This window comes from Tympanuchus pallidicinctus, unplaced genomic scaffold (genome assembly GCF_026119805.1).
Source record: "Tympanuchus pallidicinctus isolate F22 unplaced genomic scaffold, pur_lepc_1.0 scaffold8, whole genome shotgun sequence".
NCBI classification, from domain to species: Eukaryota; Metazoa; Chordata; class Aves; order Galliformes; family Phasianidae; genus Tympanuchus; species Tympanuchus pallidicinctus.
The window spans coordinates 53,050,204-53,069,103 of NW_026294802.1; the positions used below are offsets into that span (position 1 = coordinate 53,050,204).

Sequence of the window (18,900 nt, forward strand, 5' to 3'; positions counted from 1 at the left end):
GCAAGTGGCCACAGCCCAGTGAAGGGGCAGAGTTCAAGAGCAACAGTTATTTTTAGGAGTAATTTTGGGACGGGAAATGCTTTTCAGCTTAATGAGCTTGTTTCTTCTGTCCTTTTAAAGAGCTGCTCTTTAAACCAGCTGGTTAAGTGATGCTGGGTTTGTTTGTTGTTTTGGAGGATGCTCCAAGGTTGAGAGTTAAGGGTTTGGTTTGTGCTTTTCTCTCATTGCTTTGGCAGGGCTGTGGTCACGTTTTGAGGGTGAAGTGTCCTGGAGATTTTGGTCTTCCAAAGCCATTCCTGCACGGATTGATTTCATGCAAATACTTCAATCCACTTTTTAACACTCCATTTGCATGGCATTACATTCGTAGCATCACAGCAGAATTTCGCCCATCTTAAGAAATAACCAAATGTGGGATTCAGTAAATGTGGGAAAAAAACGGCGCCATTGATTTCCTGTATCACAGCCTTTGAGGTTGTTCACAGTAATAAGAAGCTGCAACATAGGGGAAAAAAAAAAAAAAAGGAAGCATGGCTGCATGAGGGCAAAGCAGAAGAAATGTTCTCAGAGCTGATTTCCTATGGCAGCACTTTCACTATAAATGGGTACCTGAGGCATAAGCACTTCAAGATGCACAGCTAAGATACAGCAAAAAAAGAAACAACAACAACAACAAAAAAAAACAGCAGAGCCCAATAAATTCCACTGCTGGTGAAATGGATATTCCCAGTAAACCCTCCCTGAGCACCTGGTAGGTAAACAGCCATGCACTGTAGGCTATGACAAACCTTTTGAGTCCTGGAAGCCACCAGACCTTCTGGGTCTCTAAAGGGCATCCCAAAGCGTGGTGGAGGGCAGTGTCATCTCCCAGTGCCCTGGTGATGTCCACAGTGCCACCCCAAATGCAGCGGATTGGAAGGGGTCATTGCCATCGAATCATAGAATGGCCTGGGTTGAAAAGGACCACAATGATCATCTCGTTTCAACCCCCCTGCTGTGTGCAGGGTCACCAACCAGCAGACCAGGCTGCCCAGAGCCACATCCAGCCTGGCCTTGAATGCCTCTGGGGATGGGGCATCCACAGCCTCCTTGGGCAGCCTGTTCCAGTGCCTCACCACCCTCATGTGTCTCTTCTGTCCATTATTGTCTGTGGCTTTTATTCTGCCTAGGAATGGGTTGAGCAAGCTGCCTGCTCTGCAGAGCCCACCTGTGGCATCTGACCAAGGAGAAGATCCCATTGGGTCAGTGATCAGTAGGTCAAGTTCTGGGGAATTATTCTCCTTCAAGAAGAGAAATTGAGTTCAGCCAGTAGTCCACAGTGTTGTTCCTGGAAGGATGGATTTCTATCTTGGAAAGAAGTGTGCCCATCTGTATCAACTCAGGGTAAGCCATAATTACAGGGCACTGAGCCCTCCCCAAACCATGGCACTGCTGCTGGGGGCACCTCAGCTGGCTGCTGCCTGGCGGATGGATCCTGCATTTTTGGCAAGTGAGCAGCTCAGTGTTGTCTGCAGTCCATTTTGGTGCTTTCCAAGGGAGAAGCTGCCAAGAAGTGGTCTGAGCACATACACTGCTGTGCTTGTCCTGGGGAAGTGCAGATGGGCTTGGGATTGCGAGATGCAAAGCGACAGCAAGCAGCCATAGGCAAGAAGAAGCCAAATCAAGCGGAATAACACGAGCACATCTTCATCAGGTGCCATGGAAAACACAGGCTTCTGTCTTTGGCACGGCTGAGACATAGCTGGAGGAGGCGAGGCTCTGACTGCAATATCTTTTTTCTCCTCAAGTGGATTGCAAGTTTTAAGCCCTTCCCTTCTGTTAAAATCACACTATGGAAAAAAAAAGAAAAAAGCCCTCTCAACCATATGAATCTCCTTGAAGAAAAAGAAAAGCATTGGCACAGCCATCAGACGGGGCTGGGGCAGATGCTCTTCATCGCAGGAGTGTTACTGAGGCATGGCAAGCAGAAATCCTGCTTCACCTCCTGCTCTTAGTGCTGAGCAAGTGCTGTGCTATGGCCACTCATGTCAGTGTGGCTGGGAATGGTCCTGAGACCTCCAGGTCCCTGAGCTGCATGCCCTGTTCTTGTCCACCTGCATAGCAGGACGTGTTAGATGGGAGCAGAAGTGGTCTCCAGAGCTGAACATGGTTGTTTCCTCTTAAATACATGTTGGTTGTGTCACCAGGGAGAATTTGGGTTGAGAAAAAGAACGTATGGGAGTGAGAGGAGAGATTTAAGCAGGTGTGATGTTAGCTTGGGAAAGGACAGGTAAGAACCAGAACCAGACGAGGTCCAGATGGACAAAAGGCACTGCACAAATCTGAGTGTTAACAGCAGCAGCCTACCTGGCCCTGGGCAGCCAGGCAGAAAACACTGCAAACCTCAGGAGCCTCTGCAGCTCTTACATTTAAAAGCAATTTGCAGAAATAACCTCTTGCTTTTTGCAGATTTCAGCCAGCAAGCAAAATGTCCTGTTGGCATGCAGAGCTGGGCAGCAGGGAGGCACTGCAAACCAGGCTGATAGGAGTAGTATCTGTATAGGATAGCACATGCTTTAATTTCCTGTTGTTGAAGAAGAAGTTTTATATTCTAGCTTGTATTTTTTTTGCACTTGGGATGCAGTTGGTTTAGCAGCCTGAAGGGTTTGATTGTGCTGCACTCAGCTCTGGTTTCACTGCTGCAACACCTGCGCCCCTGCTGCTGCTCCTCACATCGCACAGCCAGGTTCAGATTCAGCAAAGAGGGAAAGTGTTGGGGTAATTGTTAATAAATAGCAGGCTTTGGCGTGGCTGAGTGCCTCATTCAGCCCTGAACAAAGAGCTGGGGAGGTTCAGGCCCTGGTCTCTCCTGGTGGCAGCTCCTGTCGCTCGAGCTGTGTCCTGTGGGAACTGTGGATTTAGGGCATGCAGAGCTGTGATTGAGACAGAGATAGTTACCAGTGTAACTGTCTGCGTGGAGCTGCTTTCCAGGTTTAGCGACAGCTTTGTGCAGGCTTCAAAAGGAGATGATTAATAATAATGCTGTTAGCATCTAACGAGCGTTTTTCATCTGTGTACTCTTCAGACATTGACTCATCAGCATGTGACATGCTTCTGGCTAGGTGGCTTCTCCTGCATGGGACCTGGGGCAGGTCTGTCCCGTCTGGTCAGAACTGAGGGCTGGGTCCTGCTTTGCAAGCAGCGCGTGATGGCACAACCCCACTGCTGCTCCAGGGGCCTGCGTGGGAATCCAGCACCAGCAGCTTCGGGAAATGGTCTGACTGTAGGCTTATCTGTGAAAGTGACCCGTTTCTCTTTTCTTTAGGACTCCTCACTGCTGTCCCTTCACCTCCTCGTTTTCTCCCCCTGCAGCAGCGCCCATCCGTTCCTCGCACCCACTGAGCACACTGCTGGCAAGCTCAGGTTGGAGAGCAAGGCAGCAGGTGTGTGTGCTCTGCAGCTCGTAGGGATGCTGAAGGTGTCCAAGGCTCCGTGGAGCTCCAGGGTCCCAGCTCACCCCTGGCACCGTGGTCAAGAGCCCTGGGCTGATGCTGTCCTTTTCTTCCCTTCCCCAGCTGTGCAGGAGGAGAGGCAGCGGGGGAAAGACCGCAACGAGAACGAGGTGGAGTCCACAAGTAGCGCCAATGAGGACATGCCTGTGGAGAAGATCCTGGAAGCAGAACTCGCTGTGGAGCCAAAGACAGAGACGTACATTGAGGCAAACATGGGCCTGACGCCGAGCTCGGTGAGGCACCCGTCCCTTGGTCCTTCTGTCCTGTCCCTTTGTCCTGCTGTCCCTGCACAGGGACGCAGCAGGGAGCTGGGGCTTGGTGTTGGCATGGCAGTAACCCAGCCAGGTCTGTATTTGGGTCAGGGCAAGGTTAGCTTGTGGGAACCGGAGCTCTGCAATGCAGCTGCTAGATGAGCTCAGGTGAAAGCCTGAGGAAAGCAAACCCCTCTGCCCAGTGCGACTGGCAGCACTGGTGCTCTGCTGCCTGGTGGCCATAGAGAATGATGCTCATCCACAGCTGCAGAGAGGAACAGACCCTGCAAGGTGTAATTAAAAGGGCTCACGGAGATTTTGTTTTAGTTAACAGCCATTAGCGCTAAAAGCAGGAAGGCACTCCGTGCTCTGAAGAGCTCGTAGTCCAATCAAGGCAGTAAACAGAGCTTTGTGGCTGAAGTGCAAAGAGATAAGAGCTGCAAAATTGGGGCGTGACTTTTTGGGTGCTGAATTACGCAGCTGGGAGGCTGTGAGAAGGGGAAAGCTGTGGAAGTTGGCTCTCAAATCCCTTTCCCATTGGAAGCCGGTGTTACAGTAGGGTTTGCTGGAAGCAGCGGGGATCTCACAGGGCCTTGTGCAAACAGGAGAGAGCTGGCAGGAGGAGAGTAAAGAGTGAGAAGCTGTCAGAGGGAAACTGTCTTGGTGCTTTTTCTTAGATAATTCCCTTATCAGCATCCTTGCTTTGAGAAAGCCTCGCTGCAAAACAGCTGCCTCCAAATGTGAGAGCCAACCTATCCTCTGGAATTTGGTTCCTAGGACAGAGCCCTCAAAAAGAGCCTTATTGCAGAGCAGCACTCACAGCCCTGCAGTTAGGATGCAGCGCTGATTCCTCAGTACCCTCAGTTCCCATGGAAGCAATGTTCCTCTATCTGTAGGGCACCTCTTGGCTGTCCAACCCTCCTTTAACTTCCAGCTGGAGTTCTGGAGCACACATCTGCTTCATCCGGAGCAGCAGGAACATGTGCTGAAACATCCTATTACATCTCCTACTGCTCTGCACGTGAGGCCTGGGATGCTCTCTTTAGCTTTTACCTACAGGAGTGCTTTGTGGCTTGCTAAGTGACGTGTAAGGCATCTTGCTTAGCTGATTTCTAAGTGAAACTCTTCAGAAGCTTCTTGAGCATGGCATTGCTGCCCCATAGCCAGGAGCTTGGCTGGGGGGACCAGCACTGCCATGGCCAATGAAGGGCTGGAGGAGCTCTCAGGAGTGGAAATACTTGAGGGGAGTTGGAGGCAGCATTGTGCTGGCTTGAAAACAAACCCCAGAGAGCAAGGTGAAATAAATGGGTTCGTCTGGCACTGCGTCTCCTCAGCCTCTTGTAGCAAATTGGAAGCTGGTTCCTGCATAATTCAACACGCATTACTGTGAACAAGGATGTGTGTTGCATCTAAATAGAAGCAGGAGGCTTGTTGAAATGCCCTGTTATTGTCGGGCTTCTGCCGATGAGGTGACATCTGTAGCAGGTTTAGTGACTGTATGAGATCAGCAGCATGGTGATGGTGAGGGGGGATGGAGGTGTTACCCTCCTCCAGTGCTCCACTGTGAGGCGAAGGTGCACATTCAGTCCTGAATAGATGCATGCAAGCTGTTGCCTTCAGCAGGGCAGGTTGGGTCCTTGTGTTTGTGCCCCACGCCTTGGTGCATCTCTGAGCACTGCTGGAGGAGCAGCACCCAGGTGAAATTCTGCTAGGTGCTGTCATGCTTGTGGCTGTCACCTTCCTGCTGCCGTCCCTGGGTGGCTTTGGGAGCAGAGGTACCTTTGCTTTGCAGCCTGGCAGTGGTTTTACCTTCCAGCCACAAGGGCTTTGGCACAGCTCTCGGAGCTGATTAAAGGGGGGGCAGTGGGGGGAATGCTTGGCTCTGTCCCAGCACCTTAGTTGGCACCAGGGGAGGTAGGTGCAGTCGTGCTATGAAGCCTGTGGTGGGGAGGGGCGGCTTTGGCTCTGCCCCTGCACCCCAGCAGCCTGAGCACTGCCTTGGATGGGCTCCTGACTGCTGAAAGGCAAAGCCTGTAACTGAGAGGTTTTATCCCTATGAGTTCTTAACCGGCCTTTAGCAGCTGGTTTCAAGTCACCATTTTCTGGAAGATGCCTCCAAGCTCTGGTTTTCCAGCAGGATCAGGTGCCCTCCTGTCCTTTCGTTCTGTCACACTCTGGCACTGTGCCTTTGCTATTTACTGCAGGGGGAGATTTGCTTTCCATGCATGGGACAGTTCTGAGGCACTGCATGGCAGAGCCCTTCCTGGAGGGCTCCAGACCCCTGGAGGCCCTTCCAGAACTCTGGCCCACAGGGGGTGATGCCTTCAGCTGCCTCTCAACATTAAAATTCTTCCAGGAAGCACCGTGGTGGTCCCAGGAACTGCAGTGTGAAGCAGAATTAGCACCAAAAGCCAAGTGCAGATTATGCTGCCTGCAGAGCAGCCATGGTGCATTCAACCTGTGAGAGCTAGGTGCTGGCATTCCCCAGGGAGTTCATACAGTCACAGAATTTGGGTTGGAAGGGATGACCCTAAAGCACATCCAGCCCCAACTCATACTGTGAGCTGCTTGCTCCAGACCAGGTTGCCCGTGACCCCATCCAACCTGGCCTTGAGCATCTCCAGGGATGGGGCATTGCCCAAGCTCTCTTGAGCAGCCACCAGGGCTGGGGGGCCTTCCATGTAATGCTCCCCCCTGACCCGTGGAGCTGAGTGCCAGCCCGTCCCCATCCATCTCTGTGAGCAACAGGTGAGAATACTTCGAAGCCGGGTGCTCCTGCTCCTGCCATATGCTGGTTATTTTAAGCCTGGAGACGAGAGATGTTGGCCACTGAGACACAGAATGGTGTTTGCTGCCAGGGGACAGCAGAGCCATCCAGACAGGGGAACATATAGGGGTGGCTCTGGGCAGGATTGTAGGGCTTTTTCCTTTTCTCAAAGCAGCATTTCTCACCTCCCTTTGGTTTGTGAGCACTTGGTCAGCTCTGCAGTCAGCAGAGGAAGGGTTCTTTCCACGATGTTTTATTCTCTGACCTTTTCCCTTTTCAATTTCCTGGGGCTCATGCATCCCTTACGGCTTGTCGACCTACTGCTCCCTCCATGCAACTGGGTAAGGGGCATGCATTGCATGCAGAATCCCATAGTGTGCTAGGCAGGTACCTCAAAATCCACAGTATTGAGGAAATAGGAGTGGAAAAGTGAGAAGTCAGCAGTGTGGGTGGCAGAAAGGTGAAAAGGAGAGAAGGAAGGAGCACACCATGGGACACAGACATGTGCATATGGGGCAGCTCCTGCCTTGGCTGCACGGAACCCGTGCCCCAGCCCCATGCAATGCAGAGGTGCAGCAAACGCTCCTTCTCTGAGTTTGAAACTGTTCTTTTAAGGACATAGAAGAGAAATAGTTGTACAATCAAAGCTGCTAGGTATCAGTGGAGATTGCAGGGATATGTGAAGGGGCTCATACATCCCTGTCCAGAGAGGTAAACCATATATACACACTTGTGCTGGCAGGGTCTGTCTTTGCTGGGGTTAGACGGTCTCTTCCCATTCCTAATCACAAGCCCACTTGAGCTGTTAGCAGTTCCTTTAAACAGGGATTTGGTGTGTTTAGGCTGACTGTCCTCCTTGAGAGCAGATGGTTTGTGTTACTGGGTAATATTTCAAAGGAGAGGGTTTTTCTCCTTACTGTGATGCCCTCTCCACGCTGTGGGGTGCAGTGAGGAGGTACTAGCAATGGGAATGTGCACGCTGCAGGGTCCCTGCAGATGATACCCACATAGATTGAACACATTGCTCCCAAACTCGGGGAGCAAGCAGACAGCAACCCCTTCCCTCTTCCTCCCACCTTCCTCCTTGCTTTCTTCAAACCTTTCCATCTCCTCTTTGCAGCCCAACGACCCGGTGACAAACATTTGCCAGGCGGCCGACAAGCAGCTCTTCACCTTGGTGGAGTGGGCCAAGAGGATCCCCCATTTCTCAGAGCTGCCCCTGGATGACCAGGTCATCCTGCTGCGAGCAGGTGAGCCCCAATGCACTGCATCCCTCAACCGTCGTGCTGGGATTTGGGTGCTGGCAACTGGAGAGCCTTTAGCTGCTTCTGAGGAATAACTTCAGATCGTTCAATTGCTAAGTAGGATTGAAAAAGCCCCAAGGGATGTGTTGCTGAATGGGATCCAGAATGTTGCACCAGCTGCCAGTGGGCTGAAAAATGGCCTGGCCTTCTGTGTGATGAATGAGATGCTCAGGAAATCAAGGGCATGATGCGCCAGCATCCTCCTGAGCTGGGACTGGAAAGACAAGGGGGTTTGGGTCTGTATGAAATGTCATAGAACTGCAATGTTTGATCATAATTAAAAGCAGACAGGGGAGAAAAATATATATCGCCTTCCCTCTCCCACCCACCAAGATGAAAATGAAGTTCTTTGGGTTTATTTTAAATTTCCTTATGCTGCAGGGGGTGTGGAGGAGCGGGGGCTCTGGGAGGTTACAGGCAGTTAACTGGGATGGAGGTGGTCTTCCAGCAAGTAAACGCAAGCCTCAGCTGCTGGCAGGTCCTGCACAAGGACTGGGGAGGGGCAGGAAATTACAAGCAGACTCAGTGAGGGTGCATTATAGGCACGAAGCTCTTCTCATAGCTCCCGTCATCAGAGAAGTGAGTACAAAGGCTTTGAGCCAATGCAGCAGTTTTGTTCCTTGAAACAGAGGGGCAGGCAAGTTGTTGGTGGGATGTGGGAAATCCCTTCCAGCGAATGACAAACTCAGTGGGAAGGATGAAATTGGGATTGGAAAGGAAAGGACCTCAGTGGTTTTAATGTTTCCATATTTTCCCCCAAATGCACTTGGAGTGAATCCTAATAGTTCCTAAGGGTGGTGAGGCGTTGGCACAGGTTGCCCAGAGAGCTGGTGGATGCCCCGTCCCTGCAGACAGCCAGGGTCAGGCTGGAGGGGCTCTGAGTATCCTGTGGAGCTGTGGGTATCCTTGATCACTGCAGGGATTGGGACCAGATGGCCTTTCAGGGTCCCTTCCAACTCAAACCATTCTGTGATTCTGTAATTGCTGCAACTGTTTGTCAGAAGGCGGCTGAGGAAGGCTGAACTGGAGATGTTCTGACCTGATGCTGTCTCTGTGTTGGTGAGGGGAGGGTGGGGGCTGCAGACCCCATCGTGGGGTTCTGTCATGGGTTCCTGAGCACGAGGAGCTCCCGCTGGTTCTCCGCTCCCAGCATCTCTGCAGGGGCCTCAGATAACCTCCCCCAGGTCCTTTAAGCTGTGGCTTTATCTATTATTGAGCGGCGAGAGAACAGCTGCCCATGAAATATTTAAGTATTAAAACTTAGCTAAGAGCCTCAGGTGCACTCATGCATCCTCTGAGGCAAAACTAAGTGGAGCACGCATGGAGGAGCGGTGCTGGGTGGTGGCTGCAGCTTTCCTCTGCAGTCTTGAATCATTTAAAATCTTCCCTCCTTGGGCTTTTTGGAGGAGGAAACCCAACTATTTTTCAGCTGTTTTGCCTGGCTTTCCTTTGTGCCAAACCTGCTATGGTTGAGACAGCAGTAACATTTTATAGGGCTGAGAGGAGGAGCCTGGTTGGGGTTCCTTTTCTTGGGCTGAGCCCACAGCACCTTTCCATGAGACACCATCTCTCCAGGTCCCCTCCAGCTTCCTGCAGACTCTCCATTCTTGGCTTTCTTGGTGTTGCAATCCCTCTGCAAGTGCCAGACCTCACCCAACCTGTAACCAAATAAACGGTCCCTTGATTGGGGTGGAAACGTCCTGTGGCCACTTAAGAAACAGTGAACTTTATTCCCTGGTAACAATTTCTAGTGGCACAACCCATCACTGCAGCTGTAGGTAAACACAGCACGCGTGGACCTTGTATTTATTGCATACAATGAGAAAAGGCACTTTTCTGTGGAAGGAGGGGAGGTGGAAGACGTATTTGCATGGCATTTCTAGCCTGGAAAAAGAAAAGGAAAAAAATAGAAAAATTAAATAAATGGAGAATTCTGGGCCCTGCTGTACAAATCTGTGTTCTGGATGTCTGGGCTGGGTAAATCAGGCACACAGCAAATGTGAGGACTGTAGAGGAGCCGTCTTACCAAAGATGCCTCTCTGGTAATAAAGGTCAAGCTGATTTCCAAGGCATGGTTGTGGCCACATGGGACGCCCATGGAACAGTGTTGCTCGTGCAAATTCTGAGCTACAGGAGCCGTGCATCTCAGCCATTGTATCCAGTGATGCCAGGGCAGTGATGCAGCTGATTCCCTCACTGTGAGGACGCGTGGCTCTGACCCACAACCTTGCTGTTGTTTTCTCTGCAGGGTGGAATGAGCTCCTCATCGCCTCCTTCTCCCACCGCTCCATAGCTGTGAAGGATGGGATCCTGCTGGCCACCGGGCTGCACGTGCACCGCAACAGCGCGCACAGCGCCGGCGTCGGGGCCATCTTTGACAGGTGGGAGAATGGAGAGAGTGGGAAATCCCAGCTCTGTCCCTGTGCTCCGTGTCCCCTGGTAGAGGATCTCTTCTGCGCATCCTATGAGCGCGTCGTGTCGCTGCTCCTCGGTGTGCAGAGCCAGCAGCACAAAATAGCCGCACAGATCACAGCCCGTTGCAAAGCGATGCTTCTGCCACAGGGTCCAGATGCCTCCCAGTGTTAAGAGGGGCTTCTCTTTATTTTCTGTTTCTAATTGGGCTGAGATGTGGTTTTATTGTCAAAGTGAAAAAGCACCAGAAATACACAGTGGGTTCCACAGGCACATCCCAGCAGCTCTTCGGTCGTTTGGGAAAGTGCTCTAGAGCAACAGCGTGGCTCTGGGCATCGCTCACACTGTGGCTGTTATAAAGAAAGGTTGAGGGAACTGGGCTTGTTTAGCTTAGAGAAGAGAAGGCTCTGGGGAGGCCTCATTGTGGTCTTTCAGTACTTGGAGTGTATAAGCAGGAGGGGGAATGGCTGTTAGGTTAGATATTAGGAAGTTTTTCACGCAGGGTGGTGAGGCACTGGAACAGGCTGCCCAAGGAGGCTGTGGATGCCCCATCCCTGCAGGCATTGAAGGCCAGGCTGGATGTGGCTCTGGGCAGCCTGGGCTGCTGGTTGGTGACCCTGCACAGAGCAGGGGGTTGGAACTACATCATCATTGTGGTCCTTTTCAACCCAGGCCATTCTATGATTCTGTGATATGATTCTGGTTTCTCTGCTCCAGCCTCATCCTGAGGCACTGACTTGGAACCAAACCACCGATGCTTTCTCACTTAGCAAGGAAATTGCTCTTTGGTGCTGGGTGACATCATTTGTTTCCTGTGAGGTCATAAGTGCAAGCGCATGACTTCACTGCAGGCTCCAACAGGAAACACTGGGCAATCACTGGAAAATATTTCAAGACCGGCACCTGCAGAAGGAGCAAAGGGAGTAATAAAAATTACCAGCAGAGGAAATTGCTTTTAGATACCTGCCTTATTTTTTTATTACTTTTTTTTATTATTATTATTATTATTTTTAGGTGGCTTTCTCAGGTGCCAAATTCACAGTGAGTGCACAAAGCCAGTCCTGCTGATCTCTGTTCTGTCTCACAGGAACCACCGATGTTCCTGACAAGCAGTTTTGGATACAGGAGGAAAATGAGGGTACAAACGAGCCCTATCCCGTGACTTTATTAAACACGTGCCTCTCTCTGGGTCTGATCTTGCTTTTTTTCCTGTTTCTTGTTAATGCTGACACCTGCGCTTCTTGTGTCCTTTTGCAGAGTACTGACAGAACTCGTGTCGAAGATGCGAGACATGCAGATGGACAAGACAGAGCTGGGCTGCCTGCGAGCCATCGTCCTCTTCAACCCCGGTACACACAGCCACCTCCTCTTGTGGCTGATGCTCTTTGTGATCCTTTCATTACCCATAGAGCTCTCTTGCAATTCACTGTGTGCGCTGCTGAGAACAGGGCCAGCTTTCAGACATGTCCCATGCCTGGGTCCGGATCCATGCGTTTCCCCCGGTGCCTCTCCTTTCCAAGAGGCATTTTCCCCTCTCTCTCTGGAGGGGTTTGGTTTGATCCATGTACGCCTTCTCCCCATTCCCAGCATCCCAGCTGTACAGAGTTCTGGTGCTTTAGGGAGTGTTGCTAAACAAGAGCTACAGTGGATCTGGGTCTTTAAGAGAGACAAAGGTATGGATCAGGGCAAAGTCAGAACATGTTGTTATTATTGTTGTCCCTGTTCCCTGATCCCACGCCAGGCTCTTCAGCAGAGTTCAGTGCTGTCTCTTGGTTTCGTTTTTCAGCTTCACTTTTTTTTTTTTTTCTTCTTTTTTTTTTCCCCTTCTTATAATCACCAGCAGTTTGTTGCCTGCAATTTGGGATTAGCCGTATTTGGTAAAAGAAGGCAAATCTGGAGAGGTTCCCATCGTGCATGTGCTTGGGTACAGTGACTTTGTCCCTGCCAGGCTTTGTCACATCAGGAGGACCCTGAGCAGGGGCTTTTCTTACAGCCCTGCTGCAGGGCTCGGTGTTGGAGGGAGAAATCCCCCAAGCTGATGCCTGGAAGGCTTCAAACCTTTTGCTTTCAGGGTCTGTGACCACTGGTGTGAGGCAAATGGTTTGGGGTTGGGATAATGGAGTGTGGTGATACACTGCACAGGGGAAACCTTGTGCCCATCTCAGGGCTGGTAACTGATGCTCCTTCTCTCACTCTTCAGACTCAAAAGGTCTCTCCAACCCGGCTGAAGTGGAGGCGTTAAGGGAGAAGGTGTACGCGTCGCTGGAGGCGTACTGCAAGCACAAATACCCCGACCAGCCTGGGAGGTGAGTCACTGCTGCACTGCCCTACCACACTGCCCCCTGAGAAGTGGAGGAAAGTCCTTGCCCCCCCCGCTAGGCATCGCCCCACAGCCCAGCAGGAGCGGTCCTGAGGAGCCCTGGCTCTGCTGTAACGCCCACAGAGGTAAGGGGTATCGTTTCCCTTTTGGAAACCACGGAGAGCAAACCACAGCTGAAACAAGACACACACGGAGTTAATTTTCAGTGGCAGATGAGCATCATTGCTGGGAAGTGAAAGCCTCAATTGATGCTCCTCTCTCCTCCCCTCCTCCCCCAATCCAGCTGGGAATGGGAGGGGGAATTAGGAATGCTTTCCTGGACCGCTCTGGAGCTGAGTGGGCGCATTTTCCCAGTTACAGCCTTGAAGCTGGCAACTGCCAGTTAAGAGACTGACAGTCGTTTGAGAAACCAAGCAGAGCACTGAAAGTGCTGCTGGGGAAAATGTGCTGGGAAACACAGCCTGAGCTGTTGGGCTTTGTGTCTCACCTTCATTCCTGGTCTGGGTGGATTGGAAAAAGGATGCTCTTACAGCAGTGGATGCAGTGGGCAGTGTATTGGACCTGGTTATGGGATATCATTGTGCTGGCGGATGAAAAAAGACGTTCTGTGAAAAGGTTTTGTGGTGTTTGTGGTTGGGTTGTGGTGTTATAAAGGCCCTCCCCCAGTGGGAAGCACTCTGAGCTTTGCATAGGCATTCACAGTCTGCAGCGGGGGTCGTGCTGGCACCAGTGTGGACTCTGGAGCTTGGTTTGCTGGCTTTGAATAGATGTGGGGGCCTGCTTGTGCTGTCTGCACACCCTGCTTTGCAAAAACCTCTAGGGGTAAACCTGTAGGGCTGCCCACAAGGGCCAGCATTGAGCCCTGCCCCAACACAGGACCCACTGCAATAAGCCCCAGGGGGCTCAGCAGGGTTAACTCTTGGGCTGAGAGTCTGGGGTTACACAGCCCCTAAGGGAATGCTCTCAGAGTGCTCCTGGCACAGCGTGATCCCCAGCTGGGGCTGGAATCAAGTGGTGGAGCATTGCATGCTCCCTGCTGCTCTGCAAGAAGGACACGGGCTGTGCGTGCTGCAGGGAGCAGGCAGGGCTGTCCTTCCCCCCCCCCCCCCCCCCCCCCCCCCCAGCATGCTGTGCTGAAGACTGGTGTGCTCACAGTTAAACATCTCCAAGGGCTGCAGCCATCATCTGGTTTGGTTTAAAGTGAAACTTCCTGAATGGGATGGTAGAGCTGATTTGTTTTTCCTGGCTCTGCTCCCGCTGTTCTTGCCAGCTCAGCAAAAGGAAAAAAAAAAAAGAAAAGGAAAAAGAAAAAAGAAACAGAAGAGAGAAGTGTGCATGCGTGTATAACATCAGTGTGTTCGTGCGTGGTTCTGTGTGTTTCCTGCTCCCCTTCTCTCTGGGCTGGCTCTGTTCATATTGAAACCCTGACTGTGCTGCATTAAAGCCAAGTTCAAGGGCTTTTCTCCCCTCTGGTGGGCAGTGTGGGGGCTCCCAGGGTGGTCCTGCTGACCCCCACAGGACCCCTTTTAATTCCTCAGCTGCTTTCCCTTTTGCCTGAGCAAGCTGAGAGCTGCTGCACTCTCTTTGCCGCAGGGACCCCATAAACAAGTCAGGCTGCTCCCTGCATTTAAAGCATGGCATGGATACAGCACACCCAGCCCAGGGATGGCCCTTCGTGCCTTATTTTCCTCTTTCAGCTTAGCAGATGTTTGCTGTAAATATCCGCTACCAGATCTTCAAAGCTAGGGCCGTAATTAATGATTTCTCATTGTGATTTCTTTGCTTTGGGAGCAGCAGAGCCTGTGAGCTCCCAGCCTGCGCGCGGTGCAGCTGAGGCCCTCTAACTCTGTACCGTATTTCCTACCCCCAGGTTCGCCAAGCTCCTGCTCCGCCTGCCAGCCCTGCGGTCCATCGGCCTCAAATGCCTGGAGCACCTCTTCTTCTTCAAGCTAATAGGCGACACGCCGATCGACACCTTCTTGATGGAAATGCTGGAAGCACCCCATCAAATGACTTAGAGAACTGCCGCTGGGTCAGTCCCTCACCCGGCCAGGGCCATGCGGGCTCCGTCCTCTGCTTCCTCCTCCTCCGCCCCAGCCCCTTCCCTCTGCTCCCCAAATGCTGGAGGCACCGTCCGAGCTTCTCCGCGTGGTCCCCGGGCCGAACCCGCACCTCCCTGCCGCCTCATCACGTTGACCTTTTTGTCCGTTCGCTGTCACTGCTGCATCTAAAGACCTCTGATGGCTGTTTTTTTCCCTGCGGTAGATGTAGAGGAGTGGGGACGGATGGCTTCGCATCAGTGCTGGCTGGCACGTGGCATGGGAGCAGGGACGGTCCAGTGCCATCCCAGCCCCGCCGTGGGGTTTGGACGAGTCAAGGGGGAGCGGTTCGGCTCACCGGATTTGCAGCTGGCTATTATCAGAGGATGGAGGTTTTTTTTTGGTGGTGTTTTTAGGTTGGTTTTTTTTTTGTTTTGTTTTGTTTTTTGTTTGTTTTTTTTTTTTTTTTTTTGAACAAGAGAAAAGAAAAAAAAAAAAAAAAAAGAAAATTATTTCTATTTTTGGTTTCCAACTATTCTTAGTAGTCTCAGCAGTTCCTTTGCGAAAGGGAGAGGCTGTGGGGAGGGGTGGCTCTCACTGGGCTCTATTAGTGAGTCACCGTGGCTGCACGGAGCCTCTTTGCTCAAAGCAAGGGGTTTAGGACTGAGCTCAATCCCTCTCTGAACAACGTGGGGCTGCCCTGTGTCCCCCTCTGCTGTCCCCAGTGATGCTGCTCCTCTGGGACACGTAGCTCTGGAGTGCTTGTTTTAAGGCTGCCAGGGATGTGGTTCCACTTTTCTGCAGCTCACGGAGGTCCTGCTGGGCCCCCTGCCCTTCTTGCTGTGCCCAAGGTCCTGGCACAGCCCTACAGGAGCTGCCTTATTGCAGGAGCTGTCATGCTGGAGCAGCAGGATCTGATGGCTCAGCAGTGCTCCTGTTGGATTCTGTAGTCCCGAGTTCATGCAGGGGCATTTCCAGCCAGAAGGTGGGCTCAGCAAAATGCCCCATGTGCAGACTGTAGGGAGCAGCAGCCCTGCAACCACCGGCAGCCCATGCGTGGTGTTTCAGTAGCTGTGGTGCAAGGCAGCAGTCAGAGGGAGCTCTCAGCCGTGCTGCTCCCTGGGGTGTTCATTGGCAACGATGCAGGAATGGAGCTCACTGTCCCTGAAAATCCCTCATTGGAATGGTGGAGGACCTGTGCCATTCACCTCACCCTCTTGCATTAACCAGGGGAGAAAATGAGAGAGAAGATCAGAGTGAAGTCTCTCATTGGAGGTTTCTCCCTCCATAACAGGACTGAGCGTCCCAAACGCACCGTGGGTTGGGGGGAACCAAGGCTGAGTACCTGCTGTTGGCCCTGGACCGAGGGCTTCCCCATGGCTTTTATGTCTGCTGTAAGACAGCAAAGTGGTCCCAAAAAGAATGCAATCTCCTGCAGAGCATCCCACCAGCTGCTCTGTGCCTGGGGAACACAGTTGTCACCTGCCTGTTCTCACCCCACTGGCAGCTCAAGTTCCAGCTCCATCCCCATCAGGCCATCTCCTTGCTGGCAAATCCACAGAGGTGGGGAAAATCTTTTGGCCATCTTTCTCCAGCAGCCTGCATGCCGCTGAAAATATTATTAAACAGCTTCACCCTGGAAGAATTTGCCAAGAAAAGAAGGCGAGAGAAATGAGATGTAGTGAGAGTGCCAATAAACGGGGCTGCTCGGTGCCTGCCCAGTGTGAGGCTGGGGGCTGGCAGCAGTGAGGTCAGAGCGTGCTGGGGGTCGGTCAGCTGTGCACTATAATAAACCTGGACCCTTGTTTATCTCCCTTGGGTAGAACCACTTCTTTTTTTGCTTTTGTTTTTTTTTTAATGATTGACTGCTTGGAAGGGGCTGTTTTGGTTTGCACTGTTGGATGGCTGAGCATGTGCCCCCCTCCCATCCCTTCCTGTCCATCGTATCCTTCCCATTCATCCCATCTCTTCAATCCCACCGAACTGTATCCCGTCCATCCAGTCAAATCCCTTCACTGTCACCCCATCCCTTCCATCTTATCCCATCCATTCCATCCCATTTCATCCATCTCATTCATCCCATTCTGTCCTTCCCATCCTACCCCACCCTGTCCCATCCATCTCATTCATCCCACCCCGTCTTTCATACCCCACTCTTTCCATCTATCCCATTCATCCCATTCATCCCATCCCACCCTGGTTCCTGTCTGACCCCTACAAACACAAATGCTGCGAGCAGCGGGTTGCCTTCAGCATGCAGCAGGGTGCAAAGCCCTCATGCTGGGGTTCCCAATCAGGACACATCTCCGTGTCTCGGTTTCCCTGGAGCAGCACAGTTCTGGGATTCCTGCCCCTTACAGAGGAAGCTTTGGGGAAAGGCTGAGCGTTGTCCTGGTGTCAAGAGAGCTCCCACCTTGCTGTAAATCAGCATAGCTCTCTGTTTCACAGCAGCAGCCTTTTGGGGCTCAGCCCCCAGAGATGAGCCCTGATCCCCCATGCAGGGCCACCAAGGCAGCTGTCCCCAGCAGAAGGATGAGCTCCCGTGCCTCGCTGTCACCTGCCACAGCAGCCTTAAAGCAACCTGCTCTTGCATGGGTTTGGCTCTTTCATCTGTATTCTTTTTCACTTTTTGGCTTTTAATTTTTTTTTTTGCCCCCTTGTAGTTCTTCTGACTGTATTACGTGCTTTTTGGAAGAGGTGATACATGGGTAAAAGAAAGGAAAAAAAAAAAGGCACATTATCCACTAGCAAGGTAGGACGTTCATTTAAGCAGATCTTAGTACTCTCGCCAACATCTGGTTTCCATTAGGGTGATCGTTTTTTATTTTTATTTTTGTTTTTTAATATATATGTATTTTTTACGTTTTCTTTTTCGTTCTTCTTGCTGTTGGTGGGACAATCTTTAATTTTCTAAAGATAGCACAAACATCAGCTTTTCAGCCCCCACCATCCGGGCTCAGAGGCGATGCTGTCCCCATCAGAGACGGCCTGGGCTCACGGATACGTGCTGTGTATACATGTATGTACTGTAGATATATACACTGTACAAATAGCCTCACTCACATATACATATATTATACCTGTAGCAATGGCAGACTTTATTTTTTGGTGTTGTTTTAAGTTGATTCTTCCCCTCCCTCCCCCTGCGTGTTGTTTTTGTATGCGAACCCCTTTCCCAATTGGCACAAGCCGAACCTGAGTCCTTATAACTCGCCGCAAAGGAGATGCATCTATTTTAAGATGCCTTTTTTGTTTCTGTTTTGTTCTGTTGGTTCTTTTTTTCGGTGTTTTCTTTTTTTTGCCGTTGTTTTCCCTTCGGAGCAGCAGGTGGCGGTGAGGAAGAATAGCTTTAGCCGTTCCCGATGCTTAGCGATGGATGCCTGGGCTGTGGGGGTCGCGTAGCTGAAAGAAAACAAAAACGAAACACGTTAAAAATTTCGAATAACAAAAACAAAAACGAAAAAAAAAAAAAAAAAAAAAAAAAAAAAGGAAAAAAAAAATATCTGAAGCGTCAATAAAAGTAAAAAAAAAAAAAAAAAAAAATTAAAAAAAAAATCTATTTTTGTACAAATGTAATTTTATCCCTGACGTATTCTTGGATATATTTTGGTTGGGTTTTTTTTTTCCCCCTCCTGGATTGTTTTGTTTCTTTTACAGAGGTTGTTATAAAGGCTGTCTCTATTTTGCTCCCCTTCTCCCTCTCTCTTTCTGTACTTTGTCCGGCCGCAGGGGCAGCGCTCATAGGGGAGGGAGGAACTTCTGCCCGTGTTTTAAAGGCTTTATATCAGATCTCTTTCTTTTTTGAAATCATTTGTTTGCAACGAACTTTTTATTTCTTTTTTTTTTTTTTTTTTTTTTTTTGCCCCTCTCTCCTCCCCCTACTCCCAAAAATGGTTTTTTTGGGGGGAGGGGGGGAAAGTGTATGGAGGAGGGGGGGGGGGGGGAGAGGTGGGCTGGTCTGGGGGTGTCTTTTGTCACACGTATATCTGGCGTTCCTGCAGGTCTGTTTTACTGTGAAATCACTACCGTATGTTATTATTCACTTTAAAAAAAGGAAAGAAAAAAAAAAAGAAAGAAAAAAAAAAAAGAAAAAAGAATTGCTGCTGGAAACGCCAGTATTTTGATGAACAATTGTATTAGAATTGTGGAGAAAAAAAAGAAAAAAAAAAAAAAAGAGAAAAAAAAAAAAAAGAAAAAAGGAGAAAAAAAAAATATATGAGCATTTTAAAATATAACCCAGTGCAAGTCCTCGTTTGTTCTGCAGGGGGATTTCCTCACGTTGGAGGGGTTCTGTCCCTCCCAGGTTGTCCCCTGTG

At 50.8% G+C, this 18,900-nt stretch overlaps 1 protein-coding gene across 2 annotated transcripts in view; it reads left to right on the top strand.

The window, feature by feature from the left end:
• Nucleotides 1-18,086, top strand: part of RXRA (retinoid X receptor alpha) — a 76,427-nt gene extending 58,341 nt beyond the window's left edge. For both annotated transcript variants that reach the window (XM_052668061.1, XM_052668062.1), the window contains exons 5-10: nucleotides 3,555-3,724; nucleotides 7,630-7,759; nucleotides 10,062-10,194; nucleotides 11,483-11,574; nucleotides 12,426-12,531; nucleotides 14,416-18,086. In XM_052668061.1, the coding sequence (XP_052524021.1) occupies nucleotides 3,555-3,724; nucleotides 7,630-7,759; nucleotides 10,062-10,194; nucleotides 11,483-11,574; nucleotides 12,426-12,531; nucleotides 14,416-14,563 (779 nt within the window). In that variant the 3' untranslated portion in view covers nucleotides 14,564-18,086. The remainder of the gene's footprint in view (nucleotides 1-3,554; nucleotides 3,725-7,629; nucleotides 7,760-10,061; nucleotides 10,195-11,482; nucleotides 11,575-12,425; nucleotides 12,532-14,415) is intronic.
• The last annotated feature ends 814 nt before the right edge of the window (nucleotides 18,087-18,900 follow it).